This window comes from Grammomys surdaster, unplaced genomic scaffold (genome assembly GCF_004785775.1).
Source record: "Grammomys surdaster isolate TR1022 unplaced genomic scaffold, NIH_TR_1.0 136, whole genome shotgun sequence".
Taxonomy (NCBI): domain Eukaryota; kingdom Metazoa; phylum Chordata; class Mammalia; order Rodentia; family Muridae; genus Grammomys; species Grammomys surdaster.
The window spans coordinates 12,562,115-12,581,823 of NW_021604594.1; the positions used below are offsets into that span (position 1 = coordinate 12,562,115).

A 19,709-nucleotide genomic window follows, 5' to 3' on the forward strand; every position below is an offset into this window, starting at 1 on the left:
AAAAGTATAACTCAAAGTTTATACTTTCAGGGAAAGTATACTTTACCAAAACCACAGAAATCATCCCTGCAGGCCAGCAAGACGGTTCTACAAGTAAAGGTGTTTGCCACCAAGACTGAGAACCAAAGTTCAATCCCTGAGACCTCCCAGTGGAGATAAAACTGACTCCTGAAAGTTGTCTTCCAACCTCTGCAAACATGTCATGGTGTGTGTGTGTGTGTGTGTGTGTGTGTGTGTGTGTGTGTGTACATGCACCCAAATAAAAATTAAATTATAAACGAAATGGCCCCTGAAAGTATAAACTTTGGGTTATGCTTTTTGCTTTAGATTACATTTTAAAATGGTTAGTTTCAGGGTCTAGAAAGATGGCTCAGAGATTAAACGCTCTGGCTGCTCTTCCACAGGTCCTGAGTTCAATTTCCAGCAACCACATGGTGGCTCATAACCATCTATAATGAAATCTGGTGCCCTCTTCTGGTGTACAGGCATACATGCAAGCAGAACACTGTATACATAATAAATAAATCTTTTTTAAAAAAAATGGTTAGTTTCACATTATATGGATTTCATTTAGAAAGTGGGGGAGGGGTTACACCATCACTGAGCACCCAAATCTAGGAGTGTAGCCTTACTGCAGCCATGAGCTACAGGACCAACGCTGTTTCTATATCAGGAATCTGACCTTGCACCCACAATGCCCCTGAATGGCAGGATTTCTGAAGGCACAGAATTTTTCTTGTGCTGCTAGGGCAGAGGTTTCCAATTGGCCACTGTGCCCCAGCAGCCAAGCAGTCCTGCGGAAGTAAGACACAGAGGGTTTTCTAGGCATCAAAGGCCACTTGAAGTATGAGAGCTTCCTCAAGATAAGCATTCAGTACCTCCTTCAAGGCATTACGGAAAGAGTTAAGATTGTAAGCCTAGTGTGTGTGTGTGTGTGTGTGTGTGTGTGTGTGAGAGAGAGAGAGAGAGAGAGAGAGAGAGAGAGAGAGAGACAGAGACAGAGAGAGAGACAGAAAGAGAGAGACAGAGAGAGACAGAGAGACAGAGAGAGACAGAGAGAGACAGAGAGAGAGGGAGTGTGATGGATATACTCACCTGTGCACTCAAATATAAATGCCAGAAGTATCTTCTTCCTCTCCCACCTCCAGCGTGTTTCTTGAGATGAGGTCTCTCACTGAACCCCGAGTTCACCATCAGCTAGTCTGAAATCGGCCCAAGGGCTCTTCCTGCACCTACTCCCCGAGCACAAGGATGACAGATATGCACTGACACCCAGCTTTCCTTTCTTTTAGTTGGGTATTGGGATTCAAACTCTGATCCTTGTACTTACAAACATGCACTTTACCTACCCACTCTTCCCCATGATTAAGTTCTAAGAGAGAAATCTTTGTATCTGTCACCTCCCAGAAAGTGTGGGCAAAAGACTGCCTGTTAACACACCTGGCTCCTGCTTTAACCTCTAACTGTGCCCAGCTTTCCAGCAGTAGACAATAGGCCTGTGTTGTCTAGTTGGCTTCCTACTGAGCATCGTGTTCTCATGAAATGTGACTAACCCCTGACTCACTTAGAAATGTATGCTGTACAAGAAGGGGGACCCCAAAAATGTCCTCCTTGGAATTACCAGCAAAAGAGTTTTTATGCCTGCATTTCCACCCAGTGAGTACTTGCTTCCTCTGTACTTTAAACATCTTCACATCGCTGTTGGCTATTCTTCTCATCTTCTTCATGTTTAATCTTTTCCCTGCCTTTCCTTGTGTTGGTGACTACCACCGTTTGCTTGCCTCCTGACCCATTTTAAGGCATCATGGAGAATGGGCAGTGATGGTAAAGGCATCATCATTACTCATTTGGTAGATGTAACTGCCTATCACAGACAAGCCTTTGGAGCTATGTAGAAGAGATTTGACCAGTTCATATTAAAATAACTATTTTTATGCTGTACTAGAAAAAAACCTGGTTGCCTTTCCCATTCTGTTTCAGATATAGCATAACATAGCCTCCATTTTTAAAATAAACAAGTAATGTCATACTGTACTGTTGTTGCACACAGCAGGATAGCTGCTAAGTGCTTACCATTCTTCTACACACTGTGATGGTATGAGACACTGGAACATCCATTACAGGACACCTAGCACAAACCCACAGAGAATGCTGCAGCTTTTTGTCTGAGTCAAACACAAACTGTACTGCTCATATGCTATTTTTAAAAGACCTTTTCAACATTTTAAAACTTTCTGCTAAGCAAGTGGCAATATTTCAGTCACAGTTATAAATCTCATCCACTGTTCTCCCACTGCAGGGACTTCCAGAATCTCAGAAAATAACTGCTGAGTTTCTCTTACTTGGAAATTTTTGCTCAAAAATCTGTAACTTAAAACAGTTGACACTATTCACTGATATGTGACAGGGTCTAAAATATCCCAAATAGACCCAAAACTCGATATGTAGCCAAGGATGGCCTTGAACTTCTGATCTTCCTGCTTCTACCTCCTCTGTAACCCAAAAATTAGAGACACATGCCCCTGGACTAGCAACATACGCCACCATGCTTGGCTTATGCAGTACTCAAGTTTAAAGCACTCTTTATCCCTAGCTGAGTAAAAGCTTTAGGAAGCCAACAAAATAAGACACTCTTGTGTTTTCTTTCTGAAACCTATGATTAAAATATGCTGAAGTAATATGAAGACTACAGGCAAAGAAAAGTGGACAGAGCAATGTTTAATTCTTTGCAAACACAAAGGTAGAACAAATGATACAGTAATTTAAGAATGCCAGGATTGTGTAAAATAGGAATGCATTCAGTTTTCCTTCAGAAAGCGTTAATTCTATTTTTTTTAATGTCTTGGGTTTGACTATGAGAAAATTAATAGTACTGAGACCACAAGTTAATCAGATATAATGAGAAGTTCCTTCAATAAAAACAACCAAACCTAAGCCTGGCCACCCATCCTTTCGACTTTGTTATCTCCTCGTAAAACTGATGACATTAACTCAAAGAAGTTTGCCGGCTGGGGTCCCTCCCCAATTAGCCACTCAGAGTTGCACAGAACCACACAACTCTTTCCCCTCTGGACCTGATTTAAAAAAAAAAAAAATACAGCAAGCAGAATCCATATATGTAGCCTTGGCTTACCTGAAACTCCCTACCCTGACCAGGCTGGCTCAAGTTCAGAGATCCACTTACAGGTGTGTGCCACCAAGCTGGCTGGACCTTACTGACTGTAAAAGGAAGGTACGGTGGCCTCATGCTATCAATGAGGAATAGGACATACAATGTCTTGACTAAAGAAGTGTAGAGATCCCACCAGTGTTAAGTAGAAGGCAGTGCTGGTTAAGTCCTTCCCTACTGTCATTTCTACTGTGGAAAATTACTTCATTTACTTATATAGCTTTTCAAAATTAGCCACCAGTTCTCCAGTGCATGTCGATCACTGGCAGTATATAGAAAAGGAAAATCTAGGGTAACTCAAACCACACAAACTCTACCTGCTTTCACATTAGACTATACACAGTGGAAACCTGCCTCAAACACCATGAGATAGTTAAGAGTACAAGGCACAGCTGACGTTTAGTAGCGTGGTGTGTGTAGGGAATGCTCACGTGCACAGTGCACACGTGGAGATCTAAAGACAAGTTATGGGGTAGCGGGTCCTCGCTCTCCTTCCATCATACGTGTTGAGAAAAGATCTCCAACCCTAACCCTAACCCAGGCTTGACAACCGTTGCTTTCACCTGCTGAGCCAGTGTGCTGGCAACTAGTTATAATTTCTTGAACCTTTACAGATATTGAGCCTTGAAGATGAAACAGACTGCTGTCTAAAAGACAGGAGTATATTTCCAAAGTCCTTAAGTGGCTCAAATTAATTTTTTAAAAATGCTGACCCTGCTTTCTGTTTACTGTCACCTCGAAAATGTTTTACACTACAGTAGAATTCTGATTCTATGTCTTCATGTAGAAACTTCACAGTGGAAGACACTGACCATTATTAAGTGTAAAGGCATCAAAACCAGCCAGCATTTGGTATTACAGTGTGGAATATTCTTACAAGCCTTTCCTATAACACACTCATTAACTGCCCCGGTTATAAGACTCACTTGCTGTCCATTCCCCAACCATTAAATCTATTTTTGTACCTATACCACATAAAACCAACGCTGGCAGACAAAATGGCTCACCTTGAGAATCTAAAAACTTCTATGTATCTTTAAAAGCAACTGAGAAGTGTCCCCTAGAGCTGTCACATCCAGTCCCATCCATTACCATAACAACAAAGCAAAAAGGTGCTACACCTTACAAAGAGATTAAAGTAAAATAATTTTACTTGTCTGAAAACATTTCCTAGCTCTTAAGCAGAGAGGGGGACAATTTTTTAATTGCTTAGAGAGGGCAAAGTATTTCACAAGTAAAAATAGTACATTTATTGACAGTTGTACAAAAGATTCCAAAATATTTCATCATTGCAGTAAAATGTGATTTAAAGCTAATAAGTGCGACACACTGAATAAATGTCACTCATGAACATAGCCTATTATTTCTTACAAAGTCCTCAATTAGGAACAGCAGGTATAAGGTGTGTATTTTCCAACATTTGGTAGTATTAGCTAAAAATCCCTGGGCCAAGAGGACCTGAGTTTCAGGCCCCTCACCTCACACATAAAGATCCTGGACTGACCACCCTGGAGCATGCTCAACCTACATGTTTCTGTCATTGGCACTAAAATTCTATTTTGTGCCATGTTGCATGATTTGGCTTTTGTATTACATATGTATATATTTATGGGACACAGAGTAGTAATTAATAAATCCTGTCAAGGGTGACATGTTTTAACTCACTACATTTTCCAAACTAAACCCCCAAATTCTTCCAGATAAGTGGCAAAGCAGGTTTTCCAAGTACTTCTCCATCACTTAACAGAGAGGTGAGGATATCCCAGACACTGGATGGTGATCAGCAGAGATAGCTCTGGCTGTGGTTCCAATTCTATGTGACTTTGGGTCACTGAGAGCCCAGGTGTCCACAGCTCCCATAGCTCTGTGTTTTGACACAAATAACATCAATACTTCAAAGCATTTGCTGCAGACTTTAAATCACCACATAGCTGCAAAAGAATTCAGTAATCAATATAAGTGGACTTTTGATTTAAAAAGAATCTGGATATTTTAGAAAAGTACATGTCCTTAGTCACCAGTTAAAACCAAGGTGACTGAGCCTCTGGTCACCTGACCTCTTGCTGTCACCCTGGTCTCCCTGCTGATAACACTTTAGATTGCAGCAGGCCTGAGTTCAGATTATATCCCCTAACATGTTGCAACCTGACCTGAAAATGGGGCACCCATGCTTCCCAATCCAGTCTGTTACTTGGGCAACAGCAGTAGTCACTATTCACTACCAAATGTAGTTCCAGCCAGGCCAGCCATGAGCCTCACCTCATCCCTGGCCTTCAGCCTCTGGATGCCTGGGTCGGACCCAGAGAAACTCACTTTCGTCAAAATCTCCATCCAATCTCAAGTCAGTCGGTTCAGCCTGGGCCACTGAGTGCTTCACTCCCAGTTTATTCTCTGCTGCCACTTGGGTTGTTTGGGAATAGCATTTCTCTTATAAGCCAGATGTGGAGGCACACCCTTCTTATTACAATGCTCAGGACACCATGGGCACTGTAAACTCAAGGCCAGCTGGGGCTACACAGTGAGACTTTGTTTTTAGAGAAAATCCCTTGCGTTGATTGTGAACGCACTACTCGTGCTCTGGACTTAGCTCCATGGGGAACCAGTCATTACAATCACTGCAATAAAACGATGCCATGATCAATTCAGCACTCTGTCGATTTGTGTGGGTTTTAATGGACCACTGGGTTCTGCTTCGTGGGAGATAAGAAGACTATCTGATTAGGTGTCACCACTCACAGATGACAGAACTCCAAAAGCAGAGAGGCTGCTAACCAGCTACTCCACAGTTTTTAGATGCTTCTAGCAGACATAAATGAAAACTTGAAAGAAATACTCAGCTTCCTACAGAAACCAAGGACTTCACACTCCATACCACACCAAGGGAATTATGTGTGTTCAAAAACACGTCCAATTAACCAAACATATCAGAATAAAGTTGGTAAAATCGATCCTTTAGGAGCTTTGGCAAACACTAATTGTGAAAAAAATCACACATGACATATTTGGTACAACGTGGTTCCAAATACATCTCTTCCAAATTTAGCAAAAACCACATCTGGATCTGCCAGGCGTCCCACGTGCATTTAAGAGCTTCGGAATGTAGTCATATCTTTGGGCTCTCTGCTGGGCACACACCAGTCATCAGCCTCGTGATTGGTTTTGTAATGCTTCCAGGCAGCTTTATTATACACAGGGAGTCTTTCGATGGATTCTGTTGACAGAGCCTAGGGTTGGAAAAAAAGTCAGGCACGTTTAAGAATTCATTACCTGAGATAATATACAGTGGCAAACAATGACTACAAAGCAAACAGGGTTCTACTGGCATCTTATCAACTAATTACTAACCACTCACCATCTTCAGGGTAGATATATTAGGAACATGCTATTTACTACAGTTTGGGGCACCGATAACACAGTGATTGGGTTTGATGCTTCAGTTATCTACTAGCCAGCCTGGAAATGTCTACCCAAGCAGAATAGACATCTTATGCAAAGTGAAAGCCCAGCCAGGAGTCAGCTACTTTAAAAAAATGGTAAGTATAAAATCAGCATATCTACCTTAATATTCATACAAAGATGTAATGAGAAGAAAGCCAATCTTTTTCACTATATAGTAATATAAAAACAATACGCAGGAATGGAGATGGCTCGGTAGTTACGAGCACTTGCTGCAGAGGACCGGGGTTCAGTTCCTGGCACTCACATGGTGCTCACCATTACCTATAACTCCAGGACAGAAAACCTGCTGCCCTATTCCGACTTCCACACACAGCAGACAGACACGTAGTATAGAGACTCAGATGTACGCAAAACACTGTACACATAAAATAAACATCTAAAAATCTTAAAAATGGAATACACCGATATTCGCAGCAGTAAACACAAAGCTCAGTCTGGGCACCTTGGCTTTTACATGACCAGTGCTTGGTCCTTTTGTTTGCACCCTGTGTGTTTCACTCCCCGGCACCCAGGCTGGAGACTTGACATGGGATCTTGTACATGAAGGAAGCACTGTGTTTTCTCCTCCTGCATTAAAGTCAGTTTTGGTCACACACAACCATTCATTCCTTACTCTACAGCTTCCTGTGAATACTGGGAGCCAGTGATAAACTATGATTTCTGTTACTGTCTTCACAGTAGGAATTGTCAGAATCGTGACAATGGGCCACTGATAGTTCCCAAGATGATGCTGACAGTATGAAACTAGAACTTCCCTCCTGGTGATGCTGAATAAGGTCTGTCATGTGACTGGGTGTGATCCCAAATAGAAAAACTTTCCACCTCCACGCTCTGAGCAGTCTAAACATAAACCAACATGACATATTTAGTGTCAAAAATGTCATGCTGATATGGTCCTATTTAAGTTCCTCACAAAGACATGTGAGGGAAAGTAACATGGCTATAAAGAATTTAATCTTTTCAGGCCAACTTTTTTCACAAAATTTTTGAGCATAGCCTATAAAATAGGTGCCATCTAGTGGCCAGAACAAGAAACTGGAGGCACCAAAAGCGTAACCAGTACTTTTAAAAAAACTGTCACTATCATGACACTGATTTGCTTGAGTATGCGTGGCTCAGCAGGTAAAGACGCTTGCCATCAAGCCTAGTGATCTCAATGTAATCTCAAGACCCACGTGGTCAGAGGAACAAACCCCAGCGAGTTCTCCTCTCCACACATCTGATGTCCCCGCAAACAAACAAACAAACAACAAACAAACGTGTTTAAAAGAACTACTTCAGGTGGCTGGGGAGAAGACCCATGTTTAATCTCCAAACCCACATGGGGAAAGGAGAGAACTAAAACTTGTCCTCTGATCCCATGCATGTGTGTCCATGAACATACAACACACACTAAATAAACAACAAACATTTTTTTTAAAGAGCAGCTCAATGACTGGTCATGTTGCACATTAAATAGCTTTAATTTACTTCTTTTTTACAGTGCTGTGGAGTGTACCCAGGGTCTTTCTTGCACATTCAGGATTCTCTATTTCTTTCCCACTGCCCTCAACTACCAAAGTAGGTACAGTCCCATATAAGTATCTCTACATTTATCAAATACCATGTGGTTTAGTAAAATCCCGTTACACTTTTTCATTGGTACCTTTTCTTATCATTAAAAGAAGTTGGGTTAACGAGCTGAAAAGCCGGCCTAATGGCTCAAAGTACTGACTGCTCCTATAGCAACACAAGGTTCAGTTCCCAGCACCTACACGGTACCTCACAACTGTCTGTAACTCCAGCTGCAGGGACCCCATGGCCACTCCTGGCCTCTGAGGGCTCTTGGATACATATGGTACACATAAACTCACACACATACATGTACAAATAAAAATTTAACTACAGTTAAATCAAGAAGCCTTGGTTATTACCTTAATATAGATGACGGCATCTGTCCCGTAGCCCTCCAAGGAATACAGCTTTAGGTCTCCCTGGAAGTACTGTGCATAGAGGCGTGATATGGGCAATCCGTAACCAAACCCAGCCTGTTCAATGAGAAAACAGTTCTGTTCAGAGGTCTGCACCATGAAACATTTTTCCGACTAAGATAAACGTCTGAGTACCGCAAAGCCATCAGCCCGTGCAGCTGACAGAGCTTGTAAAACACAATCATGCGGAAGGATTAAGCCGGAGTTTAGCTGGGCCCATTAGCTCACCAACTATGGACCTAAAAAGCCTTTTATTCTGTCTATAAAATGATTTGTGGAAGTCTGAAGAAGGCATATTGCTTTTCTTTGCTGCCCTGCTCCTGGGTTCCCCAATAGAGCTTTCAGCACTTTCATCTAAAGCACACCGTTTCGTTTAGGAGCAAGACTAGAAAATGTCTGGATGCAGCTTCCCTAACGATAGATGGGAATCTCGGGACTTCACACCATGGATCTCCAGCCTTTGTTCTGAACCTGTGAATGATCTGTGACAGTCTGCTTCCTTATTCTCACGGACAGATCACTCCCCTGCTCCAGAATCTTCAAAGCATACCAGTGCTCCCCCACCCTAGAGAGAAAAGCCAAACTTCTAGAAAGAGCTTCCAAGACAAGATCAGGTCTCTGCCGCCTGCTCTCCTGTCTAATGGAGCCAATGTCCTTCCCTGACTTCCTTCAACACAGGACTTCTGGGTCTTTGTTCAACCTGTTTCCAGTATCTGATCCTTCTTTCCCTAAGTAAATTCTACAGACACTTGGGGAAAGATAAAAACGGTCTCCATCACCAAGCCATGCTTTTGGTGGTGTTCCTCAATGTTTATGTGAACAGAAGCATCACTAATAACACGAATAGGCTCTGACTTTTCCCCCACTCATTATTTTTTCATATTATTTGTGTGTTTATGAGTGCAGGTATGTACGTATAATGTTCTATGCGTGGAGGGGAGGACCACTTCCAGGAATCATTTCTCTCCTGCCACCATGGGATCTGGGGATCAAATGATGTCATCGGCATTAGAAGGCAAGCATTTGCCCACAGAGCCATCGCACTAGTATCTGTCTTATATTCCACTGTTTCCAGGTGGCCCCCCAAGACAACTAACCAAGTTCCAACTTTCTCCCTGCCCTAGGGCTGAGCTGCAACCAAAACACTCATACACTTACAAACAAAAATAATAATAACATTAAAACTTTTAAAAATGTAAAAATCTGGGCATTGTGGCATATGTCTTTAATCCCAGGGCACTAGAGCCAATGGCAGGTGAAGGACAAAAATAAAAAGAGAGCAGACTTTCAGTTGTGTCTACCAATGAGGTCTTTCTAAATACAAATACTTGGGGGGAAACTCACGTTAAGTCAGTGATGACCAATGACTAGTACAGTCCTTATGCAGTCTTCATACTGAAATTGACTATTACATATGGTTTACCACAGAAAAGGCTGCTATGACATCGCTACCAGAAAAACCTCAAACTACCATCTGACTTGTGCGTGCCTGTTTCAATTAAAAAATGTCCCAGGGCTCTTTAAATTCAGACAGAAGTATTTGTCTCTAAAGTTTTGAAGCATTTTCCTTCCTTGTAAGCTCCTGTGAAATCGGCTTAACTGGTATTGGGAAAGTCACATTCTGATGGTGGATGACGGACACCACAGCCCTTCTCCACCACATACCAGGGGCACCGCACGGGACGTTTCCACACGAGGCCGGGGTGCAGTTGAGTACATGTAGTTGAAGAGTCTGTCAATCTTCCTCAGAGGAACACCACCTCCCCGGTCACTCATCTAAGAGGAGACAGGATCAAACTGTGACCGGGTCCCACGCATTACAGCATTGTGACTGAACTACGTTGGGGAGGAGGCTGCTTTTATAAATCCAAGCTGCAAATTTTAATACTGCCCTCAATGGTGTAGCTAACACGAAGTTAATCCTTCCTGGTGGGCAATACTATAACCAGAATAAAATAAATAAAAGAACAAGGATACTCTATACTTCAGTGCCACCTCCTAAGTTTATCCTAAAAACACTAAAGTAGGCAAAGTACACATGAGAATATCCATCATGGTTTTAAGAACAATCAGAGAGTAACATACATGGGGCCTACACAAAATGCATTCTAAAACAGAATGCTGTGAGCCATTTAAATGTTATGTAGAACACTCTTGTGTATTAGCAAGAGAGTGGTCTACAAAAAATAGGCAACAATGAACAAGTTAGAAATGCTCACAGTTCTAACTTCGTAAATATATTATAAAACTGAAGTGTAAATGGGCTAGAAAGATGGCTTTGCAGTTAAGAGCACTGGCTGCTCTTCCAGAGGCCTGGGTTTGGTTCCTAGCTCCTACACAGTGACTCAAAACCATCAGTAACTCCAGTTCCAGGGGATCCAACACCTACTTCTGGCCTCCACAGGCACTGTACACATGTGTGACCCATAGACACATACAGATAAACTAAAAGAAATCTCTTTTTTAAGGAATTCAGTGTGGTACTACATACCTACAATCTTAGCATACAGGAGGCGGAGGCAGGAGGATTGCCATAACTAGAGACTAGCTTGTGCTATAATGTAATATTCTGTCTCAATAAAGCAAAACTAAGGACCATGAGATGGCCCAATGGTAAAGATACTTGGCACTGAGCCTAAGGACCTGATCAATCCCTAAAGTGCATATAAAGGAACAAGCATCACCCTGCTCCACCTCTGACCTCCACACCTGTGCTCGACACATGCAGACACAACAAATAAACCCAACTTTGCAACACAGAATCCCAGATAACCTTTTAGTGAGTTAAAGGACTCACTAGTTATATCTTTGCTATTCTGTCATTTTTCAAGCCAAGTAACCACATGGTAGATTGAATTTGTAATTAAATTACCCATTATGTCTACTGTTTTCCTTTATAATTAATATAGACTACTTTCCTAGCCTATATTCTAATTTACTATAAATATCCCTTCTGTCATAAGACCTAAGTTGATGTTCTTAACAAATATGCTTTTAGCATACGCATACAGTACATAATATAGACAAAAGTTATCATGTAAATGGATTACAGTTGAGTTTTCATATATTATTTAAGATGATAATGTATATATCCTAGAAACATACTAAGAATTATATAGCTACTTTCATTTCCTATGCGGTATGTGGAGGGCCAACCCCCTCCCACACTCTAGAAGCTACACTCAGAGCCCTATTGAGATTTTCAAAGGTAAAAAGTTTGCCTTGAGATATCATTTGAAGCTCTCCCTCTCATACAGCTAGAACTAAGTAACTACAGTATCAACGTATGTAAGGCCTTTACAAAGAACCTGTGTTTAGAATTATGCATAAAACTGCTCTTGGCTGTGAATTCAAAGGCCTGCAAAGTGACTTATTTCAGTGCAATGAATAAAAAGCTCTGGGATGAGTAGTTTCAGGGGCTAACTCAATGTTTGGCTGTTCTTCCCTGGTAAGAAGTGTGGGTGCACTGGGAACCCTAAGTGAGAGGCATGTCACAACAGACTAATTAGGATAAAGGAGGGAGGGATGCTAAAGAGATGGCTCAGAGGTTAAGAGCACCTGTTGTTCCTGCAGAGGACCCAGGTTCAGTTCTAGCACCCACATGGTGGCTCACAACCATTCATACTCAAATTTCAGAGGATCTGATACCCTCTTCTTACATCCATGGGTACAAGGTATGTATGTAGTATACAGATACATATGCAGACACAACATTCACATACATAAAATAAATCTAAAAGTGGAGCAGTACTACTAACAATCCCAGAGCTTCTGAGGCAAGATGGAGGCAGAGGCTGGATGACTGCAGGCCAGCTAGTTTGGCTCACACAGTAGCAAAAACAAAGGGACCCTGTCTCAAACAAGGTATAAGGTGAAGACTGACATCCAAAGTTGTCCTCGGACCTCCAAATGATCATACCTCTGTGTGTGTGTGTGTCTGTATGTGTATACTCACACATACACACACACAGCATGCATACACCACTAAAAGGAAGTTTTGAATAAATATTTCCTCATTTTCTTTACTTAACCTTCTGGCAACAGACTAACTTCCTAGCCTTAAGACTACGTGGCATGTACATAACAAGAGGTAATTCCTGGCAGTCTGAAGAAAACATGGATCAGAAAGGACTGTGGGGCTGTGAGAGATGGCATGTCACTAGAGGCTGACAGACAATCTAAGCCAGGGGTCATGGCTAGACCTGATGAATAACCTCTGCTTTGCAGTCAACATGATAACGAATGTGGTGGATTATATAAAATATTCAGGGCAGTTTCTAAGACTGTTTAAGAGACTGCCAAAAGCTCCGAGTCCAAACGTGAACCTGAGCCTGTGCCAAGGAAAGGTCCTGGAAGAGTTAAGTGCTACCACGAGGAAGGCAGGGAAGCAGAGTGCCAGCTCACCTTCAGCGCACAAACTATTGCTCAAAGCATCTGGCCAAGAGCTGCTGCCATCATCCACAGCCCCTATCTGACCCCCGACTTACTGTTCTTCCAACACTGAGTCCCTGAGCCAACTCATGTCAATCCAGGCCCAGAGGAAAGGAATCCTTCCTGACTGTTTTGTTGTTACTTTTAAATGAAGCTGGAGAGATGCCTTCACAGTTCAGAGCACTGGCTGCTCTTGTGGAAGACCTAGGTTTGGTTCCCAGCACCCACATGGTGGCTTACAACTATCCACTATTCAAGTTCCAGAGGATCCAGCACCCTCTTCTGAGCTCTATGGGTATCAGGCACACACATGGTACATAAATACACATGCAAACAAAACACTCATGAGCATAAAATAAAAAATACAACCTGAAAATGATTCTAGTTGCGAATTTCATACAACCCGTACAGCAAATGCGTCCAACTGCTATATATTATTTGTGCTTCACTCATTTGAATAAAAAGCCAATTTTTTAAAAAAAAAAACAGAAATCCAAAGGAGACAGTATAGGAAGAAGAGAAAAATAGGAAGTAAATAAATTATAATTTCAAATAAATAAACAAATAAACAAATATAATGACTACCTTCAAAGTGACAAAAGAGAAAGCCAGAACAGAATATTATAAGGAACAATTTTTTAAAATTCTTTAAAAATCTAAAAGCCACTGGATATAAAACTTCAGTAGAAGAGCTGAGTCTGTAGTCTAGGAAGGGGCTAGTGAGCGGCTCAGTGGAGAAAGGTGGATGCTGCCAAGCTGGCTGACCTGACTTCCATCCCTCCAACCCAACCTGCTCGCAGCAGAAACTGATTCCAAAGGAAACTGGGATGATGGGTTAATACTGACTGACTATCAACCCAATAGGATCTACACTCACCTAGAAGATAGTCTCTGGGCTTGTCTGTGGGGGGCTACCTAGATACATTACTTCTAATTATGCCACGGGGGGAAGGGTACCTAGATTAGGTTACTTCTGGCAATCCCGATGAGGGATTATCTTAATTACGATAATTTAGGTGGAGAGACCCATGCTAAAAGTAGCATAACCCCCTGGTCTTGGGCTAGCTTGCAAAAAAGGCGGCTACCCGAACCCCAGTATCACAGCTATTTCCTGACTATGGCCACAAGGCAGCCAGAGCCTGGAGCTCCTTCCCCAGCATGGTGCTCTGTCACACCCTCTATGAGCCAAAACAAATCCCTTCTCTTTCAAGCTGCTTTTCCCATGGGGAACAGGAGAAGAAGAAAATAAGACAAACGAGTCCAGAGGTCCCAGAGAAAAACAAAGGTCCACACTGACTAACATCACAGTGAATTCTAGAACACAATCCAAAAGAAGATCTAAGAGTGTCAGTCAAAAAACAAAACAAAACAAAAACAGACAGCTAAAACCAATCACACAAAGGCAGAGGAAAGGAAGAGCACCTACAGAAAACCTTCTGAAGAAAACCTGAACCCCAGGCTGTTCTCAGGACAACCTTACTGCCATCTGCCAAAAGAAAGGGCTCCCCACACTCACTCTTCCAACATAGCACCAAAAAAAAAAGACAAAAATTTTGTCAGAACCCCTGAAAATAAAGCAACTGAGAGGCACTTGTTCAACAAAGTATTGAACAGTTGGCTCTGTGTGGCTTTGGCTCACGGTCCTCTCAGTCTTGCTCCCAGCCCCCGCCAGTGACAGGTAGCAGTAGGCACTGACAGCCACTCAGAAGGCTTGCTTGGCTGAGTTTGAGTTCCACAGCACCCTACCACTATTAAGTCTGAAACAATCAGAAGAAATGGAATACTTTTTAAAATAAAAACTTTTTTTTAATTTTTATTTTACATTTACTGTTGCCTGCATGTCTGCCTGTGTGAGGTGTCAGATCCCCTGGAACTCGAGTTATACAGACAGAGCTGCCATGTCGGTGCTGGGAATTGAACCCTGGTCCTCTAGAAGAACAGTGTGATGGTATGAATATGCTTGGCCCATGAGAATTGGCACTATTAGGAGGTGTGGCCTTGTTGGAGTAGGTGTGGCCCTGTTGGAGGAAGTGTGTCACTATGTAGGCTGGCTTTGAAGTCCTATGCTCAAGTTCCATCTAGTGTGGAAGAGATCCTCCTGGGTGCCTTTGGATCAAGACGTAGAACTCTTTGTTCCCCCAGCAACAAGTAAGTCGGCCTGCATACTGCCATGCTTCCCACCATGATGATAATGGACTAAACCTCTGAAACTGTAAGCCAGCCCCAATTAAATAATTGCCTTTATAAGAGCTGCCTTGATCACAGTGTCTCTTCATAGCAATAAAACCCAAACCAAGACAAGCAGCCAGTGCTCTTAACCTCTGAGCCATCTCTCCAGTCCCAGGGATCACTTTGAGGGCTCCAAGCACATGCTCAAACTAAAATAAATAACAGGCTAACCAGAGGTAAGCAGGACAGTGAGGAAAGATAGCCATAGGGCTTTGGAAAGCTCAACCGTGGGGCTGTATTCTGAGAGCTATGCTCCCACCCAGGAAAGCCCACCAGAAGGCCCCAAGCTCTCAACCCTACCTGACTGAGATCAGGCTACACCCTGCCCTAAGAGGGTCTGCTGAAGACAGAACAGAGCAGATGGAATAAGGGGTTGAAACCACAGTAAGATTAATGTTTTCCATCACACTGAGTGTGCCCAAATACTGAAGGTTCTCACTGATCAAAGTCTGTCTCCAGGTGTTCCTTCAACCTGCATCATCTGGATTAAGGACCAGAATAGAAACAGACTCAAAAGATAATTCTATAATTTGCCAGATAAACAAGGCAAAGTGCTTATTATCTGGTTGACTGAAATTCTTTCCCGTGAGAATAAATTACACACTACAGAAATTAGACATATTATATTATTTTTACATGCCTACACATCCATTTCTTTTACAGAAATTACCTTCACAGTCAAATCCTCCTCACCCAGTGTGACGTGAACTTGAATCGGGGGATAAACACCTTTGTCCGCATGGTGCTCCATGGTGGCTCTCATTGCATTCTGAAACATATTAGGATTATATTAAAGTATAGTTTTTTAAAAGCAACTACTTATAATTTTGAAATATATATACATTATGTGAATTTTAAGTTTCCTTTCTCATTGGTTTGAAACTAAAAGTATTTATACATAAAATGTTTTGACTAGTTTCTAAAAGGTAGGAGGCACACGAGGCCTGCATTGCCTAAACATGGGTTAGTAACAGGACCTGTGACACTAGAGTAGAAACCGATAAAGCCAGAGGAAGCTGGGACCTGACATGGGAATTAAGAGTAATCCCTGGCTGCTAATGACTGAGCAGACCCAAGGAGAGGAGATTATACTTGTTTCCCCCCGGTTCAATACTAGGTTCCAAACAAAAGCCACTGTCATGGACATTAGATAAATATGTCACAGCTTACATAAAGTTTTATTAAGTATTATAGGGTAAAATCTTTGCATGACTGAAATTTCAAGGGGATAAAAAAGTTCAAACGTGTTAGGGACAATGGCTTTTTAGGCACTTTGATAGATTAATATAGGTGCCACAGCTCTTGACTTGTCAAAGCAAAGCGAGTACGTCCCACCCTTACTTTCTTAGTTTTCTATGGTTCAGTATGTTGTTCTGTATTTTCTTTTCTTTCTGGATTCTAAGCCAGGGTCTTGCTATGCTGCTCAGAGTGGTCTAAAATGCTTAGTAAACCTTTCCTGCTTCCACCTCAAAGGTGCTGGGATCACAGTCACAGGAGTGTGCCCCTCCGCCTGGCCAGCCTACTGTTACTGTGCATTAGTCCACAGAAAGGCAGCTCTCCCGCTCCTCCGCTCTGCTGCCGGCAGGAGTCTGAGCACCTAAGCAGGAGGTGGCACAGCCTGCTGATCTAGGATAGCCATTTTTCAACTGCAGGAACCAACCACATTTATCAACCACCTAGCAAGTGTCCCAGTGGCAGGGAAGGCAACTCTCAACACAACCAGCATGCTTTTACTGAGTTTTCCAAATATGTATAAACAGCAAATAGTTCTCTAAGTCCAGTATCAACAACTTCCTAAGAAACATGAAAACAAAGGCATGTAAGTGGGACTTGCTCAGGGGTAGAAAGTTGGGAAATACAATTTGTACATATTTTGGTTCATGAAAATACAAACATAAATTTAAGCACTTGTAGGATGCTCTATTACAATGGCCACTCAATACATCTTTCCCAGTCTTCCCTGGAGAGTATTACCCTAGCTTCAAAGAGGACTGGGGTTGAGAGCCGTTGAGTCATTTGCCCAAGGTTACATACCAAGCAGCAGAGTCTTTACTCAGCTCCAGGTCTTTCTGGCTCCCTGGTCTGTATGGAGGCACCATTTGTATAGACAAAAGGCTCACTTCCAGCAGAGTGGTATAATATGCACATAAAATGGCATAGCATCATGGAATAGAAGCCCAAAGGAATATGGTTTTCAGAGCAGATTCCTAAGCTCAGGAAAGGACTGGTAAATGTGACACAATACTATTTTACAAACCTTGAACAGTTCAAACACCATGTGATAGAGATGGGATGGTACATAAACCACTTGTATTGTCTGTCCTGGTGATTTCGCTACAGAGCAGAAGAGAAACATATGAAAGTACAGAGAGATGTGCTCAAAGCATTCTTAAGAATAAACTGTGGGGTGACAAAGAGCGAACATTACTGATGGAGGGAGGTGCTATGGGGGGACTCGCACCCCACTTCTTCACTGTCTTAAAGTTTGAACCCTGTACTCACACTCACAGATGACAGGGATAAGAGTCCTGATGCTATTTCTCACACTCTGGTGTAAGAGGCTAGCCACCCATCCTCCCATGCTTCTCTAGGACAGCAAGTCTTAAAAGAATTTGATCTTCAGGTAGGATTGTAATTCCCAAGATGGATATCTTAGAAGAAAAAAAAAATGTTTCACCTGGGTAGAATACTGTCTATTTTATTTCAGACATTTCTATGGATAAAACATTTGATTTAAAAGAAGAAAAAGAAAAACAAAAAAAAGCTAGCATTATTACCCAAGAGATATGTACAACATAGACCTCTGGGAGAACAAAGTGGTAAGACACTGTACTTCCAGAATACTCTGACCAGTAAAAAACTGGACTATAACTCAAGCAGTGAACCAAACTGTCCTCTGAAAAGCTCCCACTTGGAAACATGAGTGGGAGATCTTGAAACTTCTATACAGCTCAAGTTCCTAAACTCTCACCTGTGGCATGGGGTTCTTACTGACTGGGTGGCACCATCAGAAGAAACCACGAGCCACGCTACCCCAACTAGGTAAGTGCGCATTGCTCATATTCAGAGGTTCAGACTGTGGTTTAGCTCAAGCCTATTAAAACGTATTTCTTCCCATCACCTTCTCAAAGGATCATCTTAACATAGGAGAGGTTTCCTCGTCAAATGACCATTAGCAGTCTCTGTCCAAAACTCTGAACCCTTTATCCAAAGGCAGGGTGAAGGCCTTCAGAGCCGCTCAGACAGGTAAGCACTTCCTGTCTTTCACACACCCAGCCTTCTGCCTTCAACAATAAAAACTGACTTACAATTCAGGAAGTAGAAAAAAAGATAAACTTTGCTACGAGCTGTACACAAAAATTTTTAAATTTTTCTTAGTATTCCGTAGCTGAAGAAAATAGCAAAGAATCAAAATTATCAGTTAAAAAAAAATAAAGAGAACTAAAACAAAACAGCAAAATATTCAAACTAAACTCAGTAAGTGTGGATGTGGGCTGCACACATGACTCTTCTGCCTTCACACTTAGTGATGGAGTTGAGGGAAGAGCCCTTTACTGTTTGAGCAAATCACAACTCGCTCCTTGGCTATCAGAACACCCACTACTTAGGACAGGTGCCCCCAGGCAGGCTTACCATTTAGTTCTTCAAGTTCTAGTTCAGGAGAGTTAACATAATACAAATCACAAAGCCGCCTAGCGTTCTCATAGCCATCTAGTGTGAAGCAAACAGAACAAAGAAACATTAAAGAAATGTACTTCTATCTTACCCAACAGGAGGCCAACAGTATTGACAAATGAAAACTTAAAACTCTCTGCAGAAGAAATATACTTCAGCAATCTTAGCAAGGGAAGGTCTGCTACGTCGCAAAGCCTGAGCCGTAACAGAAAGATGACAGAAAGGGCAGAAACATGCCATGAACAAAGCAAAGGAAACAGCACAGGCTAAAGAGATTATGATATACATTAAATATATATATGTGCATATATATTTATCTTTGAGACATCTCAGAAAGAGTTGGTCAGGGTTCTAGAAGTCTACATTTTTATCTATTGTTTGTTACCTTTTTTTTTGGGGGGGGTAGTACTGAAAACTTAAATGCCTAAAAATGTTTTTAATTCTACGATTTGTTATTATTGTTGTTGAGTTATCAGTCTTACAATGTAACTCCAGCTGGTCTAATCTCGAATTCCCTGGCTGGTCCTGGTCTTGAATGCTAGGATCAAGGATGTGTACCACCACGTCTGGCAAGCCTAAGATTCTTGCCTTCTAGTAGCAAAAATCACTATGTATCTACCCATGTTCACTAGGACAGTGTGAGTAACAGGAAGGGAAAATGAGAACAACCTAATTTAACATTACAGGAAGGATAGGCTAGCACTCTGTTACATTCTAAAGAGCCACTCAAAAATGTGGGCTATGTCCACATGGCTATGAGTTTGTACCAAAATGTG

At 42.0% G+C, this 19,709-nt stretch overlaps 1 protein-coding gene across 1 annotated transcript in view; it reads right to left on the reverse strand.

Moving 5' to 3' along the window:
* Positions 1–2,698: 2,698 nt before the first annotated feature.
* Pdk1 (pyruvate dehydrogenase kinase 1) overlaps positions 2,699–19,709 on the reverse strand; it is a 28,353-nt gene continuing 11,342 nt past the window's right edge. Inside the window, exons 6-12 of the mRNA XM_028762960.1 lie at positions 18,892–18,969; positions 17,516–17,592; positions 15,929–16,027; positions 10,264–10,374; positions 8,542–8,655; positions 5,429–6,393; positions 2,699–5,100 (exon numbers count right to left, since the gene is read on the reverse strand). Of these exons, the coding sequence (XP_028618793.1) occupies positions 6,253–6,393; positions 8,542–8,655; positions 10,264–10,374; positions 15,929–16,027; positions 17,516–17,592; positions 18,892–18,969 (620 nt within the window). The 3' untranslated portion in view covers positions 2,699–5,100; positions 5,429–6,252. The remainder of the gene's footprint in view (positions 5,101–5,428; positions 6,394–8,541; positions 8,656–10,263; positions 10,375–15,928; positions 16,028–17,515; positions 17,593–18,891; positions 18,970–19,709) is intronic.